We start from the raw sequence: 13475 nt of genomic DNA on the forward strand, positions 1-13475 counted from the left end.
CCACCAAGTCTCAGCTTCCTTTTGCACGGGAAGTGGTGGTAAGCTGAAATATGTGGTTCAGTATCCTCAGGATGTTTACCTCCATTTGCTCTCCTTCTTTTAATTACTATCTTGCCATTAATTACTACCGATTCCTAGTAGGAGTTCGGTTCAATTCCAGAAAGCCAGGATATACACTAATTAACACAAAATAACGATGCTATCGTTATAAAAAGTGTTTTTAGTATGAACACGTACATATTTGGTGGGCAGGGCTCCTCCATTTCAAAATGAGAACCTTTTACGCAGGTGATGGCATCACCAGACTTGTGATGTAGGAGTGCTCATTAGCCCCGTTGGACAGGTGATGCAGCCATCAGTAAAGAGCTGTTTCTTCCCACAGCACCTGACTGCTGAGGCATCAGCCACTCCAGCATCGCTGCCTCCCACCTCATGGATGTGAACGTGAGGTGCTTCACGTGCCTTGAAGGAGACACAAATGCTGGGGTTGAGCCCAAAAAAATCCCAAAAATCGTTAGTTATCCCATATTTTAAACAGTCAGAAATCAGCCCTCGCCATGGCTCAGGTGTGCAGCAGGATCTACCTGTCCCACCTCATTGTCCTCGTTCTCATTGCCATGTCATTCCTGGTGGGTGTCATTTCTACTATGAAGAAAGGCTGAGGGAACTGGGCTTGTTTAGCTTAGAGATGAAAAAGCTCCACAGAGACCTCATTGTGGCCTTCCAAAATTTGAAGGGAGCACATAAAAGGGAGAGGGAATGGCTGTTTACAAGGGGAAATGGTCTTAAACTGAGACAGGGAAGGCTTAGGTGAGATATTAGGAGGAACTTTTTCACACAGAGGTTGCCCAAGGAGGCTGTGGATGCCCCATCCCTGGAGGCATTGAAGGCCAGGCTGGATGTGGCTCTGGGCAGCCTGGTCTGGTGGCTGGCAATCCTGCACATAGCAGTGGGTTGGTACGAGATGATCGTTATGGTCCCTTTCAACCCACGTCATTCTATGATTCCACGATTTCCACTTCCCAGGAGTGGATTTGGGCCCCTTGACTCACACTTTGCATTCAACACATGAAATCCAGTGTTGCCCAGTAAGTCAGAGTTGGCAGTGACTTTTCTGATAACATTCCCCCACGTGATAGGCAATATTGCCCTCTGCTGGTTAATGACAGCTTAAAGGCTCTGCTCCTTCCCCCCCACACCGCAGCTCTGCTACCACAAGCTGGTTTTCAGTCCCGGGGTCTTATTTGGTGCCATGAGACATAGCACCCTTTGGTTTCTTTATCACCAGAAACAGCTTTTCATTGGGAGAACCTGAAAATCAAACTCTAATGACTGTTTTAAAGGTTAGAGTTGTCATTCCTAAACCCTCATTTTCAGAACTAACCCTTAGAAGCATAACTTCTCTGAGCTGGTTTTGCAAGTGAAATAGCTGTGAGGCTTTTAATTAATATTTGCATTGGTTAATAAGATCTGCTTATGGCAGATGTAAGCTGGACCCCAGGAGCTACCCCATCCCCTGGTTTTGTGGCACGTAGGGGCTGGGCTGAGTTAAAAATAAGCTGATGGAAAGAGCATTATTTTTAACCCAGGTCGGTCCCCACTGCGGGACTGCACACGTGGGAGCTCTGGGCAGGGATGAGCCGAAGGACGGTGACCCAAGGGTGCTTTGGAGCAGTGCTGTCCCCAAAATTTGTTCCTCAATGCCTTTTCCAGTGCAAATGTCAGTGCAGGCAAAGCTCTAACAGTGCTGCAGCACTTCTTGGTTGCTGCACTTTCTCATGATAAAAGCTTCTCAGCTAAATCTCATCATTGCAGGTGGTACAGCTGGTTTTATTCCTGGTCTGCCCTGAGTTCTTTAAACCTTAAATGTGCCCTGGGAGCACCTGATGGAGGGGGCAAGAGAGCAGCAGTGCTATGAGCATGGCACTGGGAGGGATAAGGTTATTTTGAATTCTTCAGACTGTTCCTTTCATGCCGTCTAGATTAGAGGAGAGCTGTTGGGATTGATCTCTTACACAGCTGGGTGTAATTTATTGGGGTGTGTGCAGAGCACCTGGTCTCATAGGCAATTGTGTTAAGTATTTGTGAGTTTAATTGGGGTGTGATGCACAGAGGGCTTTAGGGCCTGCAATGCAGTGCAGTTCTCCTTCCTGCACTTGCTTGTCAATACAAATGCTGCACATTCATCAAGCAAGACTTATATCTCGGAAGGAAAACAACGTGGTTTGTGTTTCTGTGGGAGGAATGTCTCAGTTCTGGTGCACTGTTAGGACGTGAACAATCTAGACTGGTTGTTGCACGTACGATTGCTGTTATGTGGCTTTCCTATTCCTTCTCATTCCTGGTGTCTCACTGGCTTCACCTTGATAGAGCCAGCATTACCAGACTGACACGTGCTTCAGTGCTGTTTGTATAACGTGCGAGTGGGAAACTCTGTAGGATCTTATGGGAAATAGGGAATGGCTGGGGGAGGTTCTGGTTGGATATTAGGAAAAAAAATCTTCTCAGAAAGAGTGTTGGGCAGTGGCACAGGCTGCACAGGGAGATGGTGGAGTCACCGTCCACGGAGGTGTTCAAGAAATGTAGCAATGTGGCCCAGTGGGCATGGCGGGATGGGTTGGACTAGATGATCTTGGTGGTCTTTTCCAGCCTTTATGATTCTATGACTCTATCCCCTGAGCTTTTCCTTGCCCGCTGCCTTGCTGTTCCCATGCGATGGCAGCCAGCCATCCCCTGCCGCAGAGACCTCATGCTGGCGTGGTGTTTGGACATGGGGACGTGAGCCACGTGCCGGATCCCTCCTCTCCCCGAGGCCTTATGTTGTGCTGTGAAATGACTTAAAAAATACCTTGCCTCCTCTTCCTCATGCCCTCAGAAGCATCTCCCAGGGTACGCTTACAAGGTAAAGACGATGCCGCCTGCTTGGTTTGGGAGCGTCGGTTGTTTGGTGCACACCGTGGGTATTTCTGCAAACGTGGTCCTTTTTCCATCTTCAAAGCATTTTCCAGCTGTGAACTAAGAGCACATGCACTTGCTGAGAGCACACACCCCTCCTGAAGCAGCTGATGCTCAGGAGAAATCTCCCCAGTGTGACACATCGCTTTTGATGCAAACAAAATGACGCCGTATTTCATCAGCGCTATTAAAACTATTTAAGTAATTGAATTAATGACACTTCCAATAGCCTGTAGGAGACAAATCTGATACACGCCCTTCTTTTCAGTTTTTCTTTCTGTTTTCTTATTGTTTTCTTGTTTCCCCCATGCAATGCTTTCATTTGTGATCTTACCATTTGCTTTTTGATGTGTGGGTTTTGTGTTAAGTAGCTGATCTCCGTACTTCACGGCATTGGTACTGTTGTATATTCAGCAGCAAGAGTGTCTTCATTTGAAAAATACCATGAGAATGACTGGGGTGCCTCATCTTTCATAGTACTTTTTCCAGACATCAGGTTTCAGTTTGCTTTGCGTCCATTCTTTGGAGAGTGCATCCGTTTTAGTCCTTGAAATGTGCTTATCTTTAGCATCTTCAGCCTGGTTTTCCACCCTCATTCGATCTCCAGTGCTTCTCCACCATCCTTCCAGCTATAGATATCCAGCATCCATCCCCTGTGAGCCCACGTTCGCTTTGTTTTTCCTACATGGTCCCCATAGCTAGCCTAACATGAGTATTTCTCTCTATCCCTCGCCCTCAAACAGGGCTAACCCTTCCCATGCAGATGGGAAGACAAGGTGTGACAAGCTGCTGTGCTGTGTACCATTGCAATATTGCCCAGGACAAGGTGCTCAGATTGCTCGCCCTTCCTATGTCAGGATGGCCCCAGTATGGTGAGAGGCAGCTGATGGAGCCTTCTGCTCCGGGCACTTCCCTGGCTACAGGCAGACCTGGAGACAGCTCTGAAGCCCTCTGCATGAGTGGGCAGATAGCCGAGTCAGGAATTCAGTGAGGCCCTTTTTTCAGCCCAAATGTCCATCGTTTCACGTGAGTCTTCAGCATTCTGGATGCAGCTCACTTTTCTCGCTCTCTTTGCTTTTCCAGGTGAGGCAAATGAAGAAGCCTTTGCTGAGGAGTGCCGACGGAGAGGACAGCACGCCCTGCCCTTCCAGCCCACCAACACTCGCCTGCTGAAGCCACACAAGCCTGCCAGTTCCCCCAGATATGCCTATCATTACAATAGCGATGAGGTGGAAGAGCAAGAAAAAAGCCGGGTTGCAAGCAGCTTGGAGAACCCCTTTTATTTATCAGGTGTGCAAAATCATGTTGATGAGAAATGCGCAAAAAAGGATTCATCAGTTAGCCTGAAGGGGAAAAACAAAAGCCGGGCCAGGGGGTGTTGCTGTGTGACTTAATGCTGGCGCCCAGTGGATAATAAACAGCCGCTTGAGTGCCTTCGTCTGCATTAGCTATGCTCATCCACGTAGCCTAGATTCACAAATGCCCTGGGATCCCCAGGGCCTGACCCAAGGATCCAGGGTAAACTTTGTTTTGTTATGCTGCTGAAGTGCCCGTGCTCTTTGTTCTTAAAAGTGAAGACCTGTTAGGGAATAACTAATCGCAGTACTTTGCACATTCATTTATTTAAATAGTGCTTGGTTTACTTGCTGAAGGAAAAGTTCAGCAGCTTCATATTAATTCTGGAAGCTGCAATTTTGGGCATCTAAATCCTAATTGAGGAGGCTGAGACTGTTCAGGCAAACAAGGAAGTGTAGCAATTGGCCTGGTTATTTTTGGAAGTGCTTAGTCCTTTGATGTACTTCCCATTTGTAATGTTTTAGCAATATAATCCAGAGGCTATCTCAGGCAACAGAACACTCAGAGCCACTTGATTTAATCAGAACATGTGGTCAAAACTCGCTCAGGACTGCCAGGACTGACCAAAGAGGCTGTGAGGTGTTCGTGGAGATCTCCAAAAGCTGCCTGGACGTGGTGCTGGGCACCTGCTGGGCAGGGGTTGGACCAGATGGACCCAGATGTCCTTTCAACCTCAGCCATTCTGTGCCTGTGAAACATGAAGATGCCTTGGTGTGTGGATGCCCATGCTCGGGGCCCTTCTCAGCAGCGCTGGGTTCAGTGAACTGCTGGGAACTACAAGTTCCTGGGATCCTCAGGGCACACACAGTGCATGGGAAAAGTGTGCTGCAAAAAAATGAAGGAAAAATACTACGTTCCCCAAAACACACGCACATGCACACATGTTCCCAATGCTATACCAAATTCTACTGTATTTGAGCCTTTAAATCTAATACCCTATACTGTACAAAAGACCTGCAAATACCATACACAATGCCAGCTTTCAAAAATAATCAGAAATATTCAAATAAATGTTTTCCTGATCAGTTACTAGAAGTTTAGCTTCATGAGGAATAGCTAATTTGATTTGATCTTTAAGAAAAAAACCACAAAACTCCAGAATCCTCCACCTAATCCCTGGGCTGATGTACTGAAGGCTCCTGAACGAGGGTTGCAGGGTCAGATTTCTGTGTTTGTGGCTGGCACAAAAACCCAATAACTTGGCTCGCTATTTGGGGGACTTCAGGTTCCCTGTGATCCTAACAATGTTTTGTACTAGCTCCCAAAGAACAATTTTTGGAGCTGTTATAACATTGCTCAGGGCTTCTAGCTGTGAGTCTATTTATGTTCCAAGGTGCACAAGTTTGCAATTAAAATGAATTTCCTGAATTATCTGCACAATCCCCAAATCCTCCATCCTACCGGTAGATTGCCATAAAACAGATATAAAAGATTCAGGGTTGAAAATAGGATTGCAGTCAAGACTATGATTTTACTGTTGCTTTAAATGTTTTGCCTGCTGTTCCTCTGATAGACAGACAGTGGCTGCTGAAGGACTGGTCGAGTTAGTCATAAAAACCTACGTGAGTGTCTTAATCTCTGCCTGGGAAGTTCATGCGGGAGCCCTGGCCAGCAATGCTGTTCTCTTCCATGGGTGCTCACCTCTGTCAGCTCAGCAGGCTCCACAGCTCTCTCACTGCACAGACCCTTGCTTGCTCCCACTTGGCTTCTCATTTATCACCACGACAGCTGCCGTGCGCGGGGGAAAGAGCCGCATCGTTCTCTGCCTTGATCCAAAGCTGTGGTGGAAAATAGCAGAGCTCCATGGGCTCGGCCTGGCGCAGCTCCACTTGGATGGGATCGTTTTTTGCCACCGTTGGCACGCGGCCCTTGGCAGCGATTGCTGCACGGCAGTTTTAGATGTTGTCCCTGCTCTAGCACCCAAAGCAAATTCTCAGTGGTTAATGAGTCACCTGCAGTGAAATGATCCTCTTTACCCAGCTTAAAGAGTGGGAATGCTTGAGTTTTAATTTGTAAGTCCTTAGCAAATTGAATTGGAAGGGCGGGGGGTAGGTTTCATCTTGGCTGTGTGGTGAAGCCTGTGTCTCCCCAGTGCTGACTTTCAGACCGTATTCAGACGTGCAGTGAGGGCTTCCAGTCATTGCAGTGAGGTTTTAATACAAACTAATTCAGTTGGATCTGATCCTCACCTTAGTTGAATGCTTTGTGTTTTAGTAGGAATTGCACCAGGTTTTATGCTGTTACTGGTTTCATAATGTTTTTTTAGAATAAAACTTCACCTTGTGTTCCGAGGTTGCTGAGAACAGTTCTCTAGCTCCAAACAGATAACTTTTATGGCAAGAACTCAGGTACTGCTAGTGGTGCACTCCCAGACTGTGGTGTTCATCTGAACAAGGGTATCCAAGTTGTACCATATTGGTACAGCACAGACCTGGAGGTTGCAACTGCTAATGGAACTGTGACTTGGGAGTTTTGATCCACATCTAGCAGGAATGATTTAAATACTTAACTGTAAAAATACTGGAAAATACTTGATACAAAAGATCATTGTTTGCAAGATGATATTGCAAGGTTTGCTCTTCCTTTTGAAATAGCTTGCGTTAACCTAAAGCTTACAACATTAATAATTCATTTCTGATTCATTTTCATCTGCTGGCATCACCAAAGAAACCTCTTCAAAAGAATGAGCTTAACTAATCTTGATCCTTACTGGCATGGGTTCCTCTGCTGGAAACTTGAGCTAGTCAAGCTTCATTACATCTTTAACACAGTGTCCGTTTTTCTTACCAACGTACAATTTCCTGAATTACGCATTACTAACTAGTAAATTTGAAGTGCTGGTTGTCCAGACTAATTGCCTTGTAATTCCCTCACATACTTCTATTTGGGTATGTAATGGAAAGTAAAGCCGCTTTGTTTTCTGTAGAAACCTAATACATGAGGAATGCTGGATGTGCGGGTGTGATGGGAATGAACTCTCCCGTTGCTCTGTGTCCCACAGTGTGGCTCCCTGCCCCACTCCTTTGTGGGCAGAGGGAAGAATGCCTACTGGCCTGGGCTCGTTGCCTCCCTTGGTCTACTGGAGCTGCCCTTGTGCACATTTTTTTTTTTTGGCTGCTGGTAGTAGTGCATCCCACTACCCTTTTGCTTCCCATAGAAAGTGGCTGGATTGCACATGGAAAGGCTTCCAAGCCGTACAAGCTTTTGCTTGCCATGTGGGAGTAAAACCTTGGACTCTATTCAACAATGTGTTACCTTAATTAAGAGCAGGTAAGCAGGTTGTATCTGGCTTGGTACGTTCTTCTAACAATTCTTTGCAGAATTGGTAATGAAAATAGTATGGTGAGCAAGCATGAAGGAAGGCCCCAGTAAGTTGCTACAGTTTTTTCAGTCCCCTAAAAGATCACAGCGTGAATTACATCACAGGGTTGGACAGTGAAACTGGAGAACTCATGCCTTGGATTTAACAGCCAAGGTAATTAAACAGTGGAGTGGCATACCTAGACAGGGTGGGATGTTTTGTCAATGCAGCCCTTTACATAAAGGCAGGCTCTTTTTCCACAATGCTCTATGGCATAGGCAGCAGTCATGGTTGTGGCGAGAGGATTAGTAGGTCAAATTGTGGTCTCCGTTGGGCCGTGGGTTGGGCTGAAAGCAGGGAATGTGAAAGTAGAGCTCTAATTGTAAACTGAGTCACATGCATGAAATTAGACTGAAGATGTGACTGGGGGTGAATTTTTTGTAATGGCGTTTCTGAGAATGGCCAGGCTGCAGTAACAGCTGGTGGCTCCAGCACAGATAAGCTAGCAAACTTTGAAATTACTTTTACATTTATTGTTTTTATTAGAGAAATACCTCTAAGAGCAGAAAATTAAGCAGCGTGGTCTGCAAAACCCAACTTGCACAATGATCTTTTGGCCCATTAAAGGTCCACGTGCATGCTGGGGCCTCCAAGGCCCGAAAGAGCTTGTCCCTTTGGATCCGTTGCTGAAAGTGTTATTCCTCACTTGCCATTGCCTTCCAAGAATGTAATGAATTCAGACTGAAAATAACTGTGCCTCTGCAAGGTACAGATGGCTGAGTGGTGACAAACCAGGAGAAAAGTCAATCTGGGACTCAGCAGAGAGGCTGCCCAGTTTGTTCTGGTCCTTGTTGAGTGGTTGAGGGTTTTGCTACAAAGTGTTGGAAGTTGGCTTCAGCTTTCATCAGCTTTCTGAAGACCAGAATAATTTCTGTGCTCTTTATGGTTCTTCTGGAAGTAGAAGAGAGGGAGATGAAATAGAGAGTGGTTCAGCAGATGCTGTTCATTGTAGACAAGAATGACCCAGGTTGTAAAGCAGGTGTAATTCCAAATGGTGTGGATTCTTGCTTTATCCATTCCTGACAGCTGACAGCAGCAAGAAAGTACCATGTTAGTCTGATATCTACCTTCATTTGAATGAGTCTGATTCCAAATATCAAAGCTTTGGGAAGCTCTCAGAAACTATTTTTCCTCCACCCTCCCCTGAGGCTCTTTATCTTAATAGAATGCAATTCTAGAGTTTGGATGGATAACATTTAGTTCCAAGGGTGGAAATTTGCAAAGTCACTATCCAGGACCAGGACTGCTTGGTTGAAGCCTGCTCGGCTGGGCAGCAACTATGGCAAGTTTCCATGGACACTTTGTGATACTGGCGACTCACCAGGACACATTTACCTCAAATTAATCAAATAGTAATGGGGCTGCTGCTTTCTAATTCAGATTTTGTTCTCTCATGACTTTGGGGCTAGGCTTCTAAACCAAGGCAGCTAAATATGCTTTTAATTAGTGCTGGTTGAAGCAGTCCAGTGAAAGGTTACATCTTCTGTGTGCAATTCTTATTTTTGTTAGGAGCTGCTCCACTTGTTTGGATCAGGTTTCTGGCTGTTATCACCCAGCATAGCATCACCGGAGCTAATGGACAGACAAAGTTCAACCTATCCTTTCTTCTTTGGTGAGGGTAGAAAGGGAAAGGGTTGGGAATGAAATTATTTATCACAGCAGGCTAGAAGCAGAAAGGACCTGGCAGTTTTCTCCTGAGGAATACTCTGTATTTGTGTGTTATCTCCTTCTTTGGCCAATCTGCTTCTGTGTGTCAGCGATAACACTTGAAAGATTTCCACTTTTTACCCTTATCATTCCTGAGCTGGTAGGAGACTGCATTGTCAAATACCTAGATATCTTCATACTGCATTATTTTAACATTTGAATTGTTTCATTTGTAAGACAATGAATTATGTGGTATTCACTTTGAGCCATAATTTACATTTGACTCCCAATGTTCTTAAGGAAAAGTTGCTGGGATTGCTTTCACAACCTCACGCATTTGAAGAAAGTAGATGAATGCACAAAAAAAGAAACTGATATAAAATAGCCGCATCAAAAACAATCATGCCTGTATGTGGAAGCCTTTTGGAAATGCTGACAGTGTTGTGAAAATGAAAAATGACAAAATTATGACGCTTATAACCTGTTAGGGTTTAATGATGCTTTCCCAAATACGTGTTAACGTTTCATCGTTATTACGTGAAGTAGTTCTGATCAGTTGATATGATGCTGTTTTTCCCTGCGGTGAAGAGGAGAATCCTTTGAATAACAACACTCTTTGGATGACCAACCCTCAGGAACCAGCATGTCTCCTCTGCCTCCATTGGCCTCTGTGGGAAAGCCAAGAGATATGCGAGCCCTTCTGGGCTGTGTCCCTTACAACATCTTTTAATGCCAAGGGATCCCAGTTTTGACAATGTATGGCAGACTGAGGGGCTGACATGGAAGTAAACTTTGTGGCTGGAGCTACTGAGGAGATATTGAGGCAGTGTTGCCTGGAAGGGGGCTCTGTCAAGAGGGTGAGTGGGCACCAGGCAAACAGATAATCATCTGCAGTTCCACAAAGCACTGGCACTTTATTTATTTCTTAAACAATAGCAGTGTTTTCCACTCTAACTTTGCACAGGCTAATCACTCACGGCAGAATTTCTAAATAAACATCCTGGTTCTTGACTCAAATGATTGCGAAAGGTGAAGTAAAACGACACAGCGTAGGAGCTGGAGTGATAACCTTGGAGCAGTTTCCCTTTGCTGCAAGGGAGTGTATTTCCTCTCATACTCGAACATTTGCTAGCGTCTGAAGTGGCTTTAGCCCAAACATTATTGTGTAGTTCTGCTAAAGCCTTAAACTGAGGAACTACAGCTCAACAAAAGTAATTCTGCTTGGGAAGGGTTCCTTTAGCATGACCTCAAAGCATCCTGGTGATCGTGGCTCTCATGCCATTTTCTATTTCCATCTTCATTTTGCTGTCGGTGCTAACTGGAGGGATCGGCTGTGGTGAGGTGGCATTCTCAGGGTCCCATCTAACTGCTTGCAGACCAACTGGAGAGCAGAAGCCAAATTCCAGACAGGCAGAGCTGTGCCCTTGCTGGCCATTCTCCAACTCGCAGCCTGGATCCCATGTGTCTTATAGGGGCCCCATTCCCTGTGCGGAGCACACAGATTCCCAGGGGCAGAACATTGCTGAGCTAGAAGATCCGTCTTGACACCTCATGGCATGATTTGCTTTTGGTTATTTGAGGGAAATGTGTGCTACCTCTGGGTTGAGATTTCAAAATGCACTTGGTAGATATGGTGCTGGTTCTGCACAGTACTGGCAAGGCTGCGCTTTGCTGCAAACTTGGAGGAGAGGACAGGATGCAGAGCAGGAACTGTTCTCCGTGCATTTCTCTGGGTTGAAAACCAGTGTTGGGATGGTGATCACATGGCTGGAAGCTTGTGCCTGTTGAACCAGTAGCAAGTAATTGTTGCTTGAACATAATGCTTCCATGAGCTGTGGTAAAGTAGGGCCTATGGTGCATTGTTAAGCATGAGCAGGCTGATGACCTGCATGTAAAATGCATATGTAAACACAGAGCGCCTTATTTGCTCAGAGTTCTCAGCATTCCCTATTCTTTAAATGGAAATGCAAATATTGTGGTAACTCTTTAACTCCTGTGGGCAGGAAACACCAGTACTGAAATGGCTCCTGTTGTGTAAGTCTTACTTATTGCTTCCATTTGGAAAATCATTCTGGGTTTGCATGTGTTCTGATTTTGAAGCTTTTCCTGAATGGCTTTGAAGTCTTTTGAAAGTTCTCAGACATTTTCAGACTTCAAAGATAGATGCGGTTTTCTTGCTATCCTAGTAGAACAGATGATTTAAAAACAAACCAACAAAGATTGGAAAGCCAGATCTTTTCTTTAAGACTCCTTAAACCATTCAGAGAATGTGTGTGCTTTTGATAGATAGAAAAGGCCATGGATACTGTGAATGGTGTTTCACAAGCCCTGTTTCCTCAGGATACAAAGAAGGCAGCAAGAGGAGGAAGCAGAAGCAGAGAGAGGAACAGAAGAAGAAGAAGTCAACCAAAGGGAGTTACTAAAATGGACATCTCTGCTATGCCAATCCCTTTATTAAAACGGCAACTTACGTTACATTTGAGCACACCTCTTCTGTGTATATTTTTCAATTGTTCACACTGCTAGTAAGGAAGTGACTCATGTTTAAGACTGTACTAAAATTGCACTATATTATTCTTTTTAGTTTTCACAGAGTGGCTTTCTTGCCGGTCAGGTTAAGGAGTTTGGACAGGGCTGATCGTGGCTAGAAGTGTGTTATGTTTGACGATGGAGGGTATTACAGAATCTCGTACCTCTTCCTTCCCTGGGACTGAAGTTCCCCTTGCCTAGAATTAATTTGTTTTGTGGGATACAGAGGGTTGTGCAAACACCTGTTTGTTCAGTCACCCCAGCATCACCAGCAGGCTTGCTGGAAGAAGAGTAAAGCACCAATCCTGTTCCCTCCATCACTGAGGGTAGGACTGAGACGTGAGCTCTCTCGTATGGTAATTTATGCAAACTTAATAAATGACTTCAATGTTTTTTTCTTTTTATCACCCAAGCTGGGCAGCAAAGGTTTGTCCCCGCTATCAGAATGATCCTTCATTTTAAAGTGTGAGATGAAGTTACATCCTTTGGTTTTAACAAACTTGGCGTAATTATGGTCTGTAAGCACTCCTACTGATTTCTGCAACTGTGGTTGACTCCCAATGAATCATTTAGTGAAATCATTCCTTATTTTAAAATTTTGCTTTCAGAAACTAGAGACAAATGAGTTAAGTGCCACTTTACAACTGCTCTTCCTGCTGAGTAGATTTTAGATAATGAACATATTTCAGAATCCGTGTAAGATTTTATCAGGTTGTTTCTGCAAAGAACTCACATCTTTATGTATGAAAGCATTCTGTGTCACTTTTATTGCAGGACCTTTTTTTTTTTTTTAAATTTGAAAATGTGTCTTCAGTTTAAAGGAAATCTGCATTTTCTGGCTAGGTTACTTCCTTGCTTCCCATAATCCTCTCATGTGCATGATATATTGCTTCCCTTAACCTTCTAGTTTGTACAAAGCCCTTCTGTTGCCTTAAGCATTTACCTGCATGTTTCTTGTCAATATGTTGCCTCTCTTCTTAACCTCCAGGCGGGAGTTACCAGCCCATGGTTTTGTGTTGTTCCTTGTGTCTCCTCTTGCCCATGCGCTGTTGATGTAACAGACTTAAACCTGGCAATATTGAAAGTCTGCAGTTCCTGGAGAAACTCACTCATCCTAATAGAGCAATGCATATGATGGTGTAAGGAAGGAGCTAAACAGAAAAATCAAGTCTGCATTTTAGCATGGTTTGATATAACAAATTCTGTGTCTGGTATCTGAGCAGTTTAGCTTCAAATACATGACATAATGTAACCTTACGCAAACATAAAACCATACGTGAACTGTTAGGGTGTTTAAATTAAGCTCAATATGAAATAAGCCTGAGTACCAGTTTTCTGTCACTTAAGTATCACTTTTTCATTTTGTGCAGTGTTACTAATATTTAAAAATAAAGAAAATTCTCCTTTACACTTTGTCCTCTTGCACTGTAATGTAGACTAGAGCTGACACCAGACGTTAATGTTTAATTTCAATTATAGTTTAAGCTGTAGGCACAAAAGAGAAAGCCCACCTGCATAAAATACCCACAGTCTCACCCCCCATGATGGCTTTTGTTGAATCCATGAGCGATTTGATACAGACCCCATGTCAAATAGCTGATACTGGATAGCTAGGGTTTATCCTTGG

The 13475-nt window shown here is 44.5% G+C and overlaps 1 protein-coding gene across 3 annotated transcripts in view; it reads left to right on the forward strand.

Moving 5' to 3' along the window:
* The window catches only part of DNAJB6 (DnaJ heat shock protein family (Hsp40) member B6), a 49592-nt gene extending 36336 nt beyond the window's left edge, over window positions 1–13256 (forward strand). For 2 of the 3 annotated variants that reach the window (XM_085227023.1, XM_085227022.1), the window contains 2 exons: window positions 4039–4245; window positions 11660–13256. In XM_085227023.1, coding sequence (XP_085083149.1) covers window positions 4039–4245; window positions 11660–11742 — 290 coding nt within the window. In that variant the 3' untranslated portion in view covers window positions 11743–13256. Of the gene's footprint in view, window positions 1–4038; window positions 4246–5824; window positions 5874–11659 lie in introns of all 3 variants that reach the window. The other variant, XM_085227024.1, reaches the window with a different exon arrangement.
* Window positions 13257–13475: the final 219 nt, after the last annotated feature.

The sequence above is a fragment of the Meleagris gallopavo genome, chromosome 6, assembly GCF_905368555.1.
Source record: "Meleagris gallopavo chromosome 6, MGAL_WU_HG_1.1, whole genome shotgun sequence".
Classification (NCBI taxonomy): domain Eukaryota; kingdom Metazoa; phylum Chordata; class Aves; order Galliformes; family Phasianidae; genus Meleagris; species Meleagris gallopavo.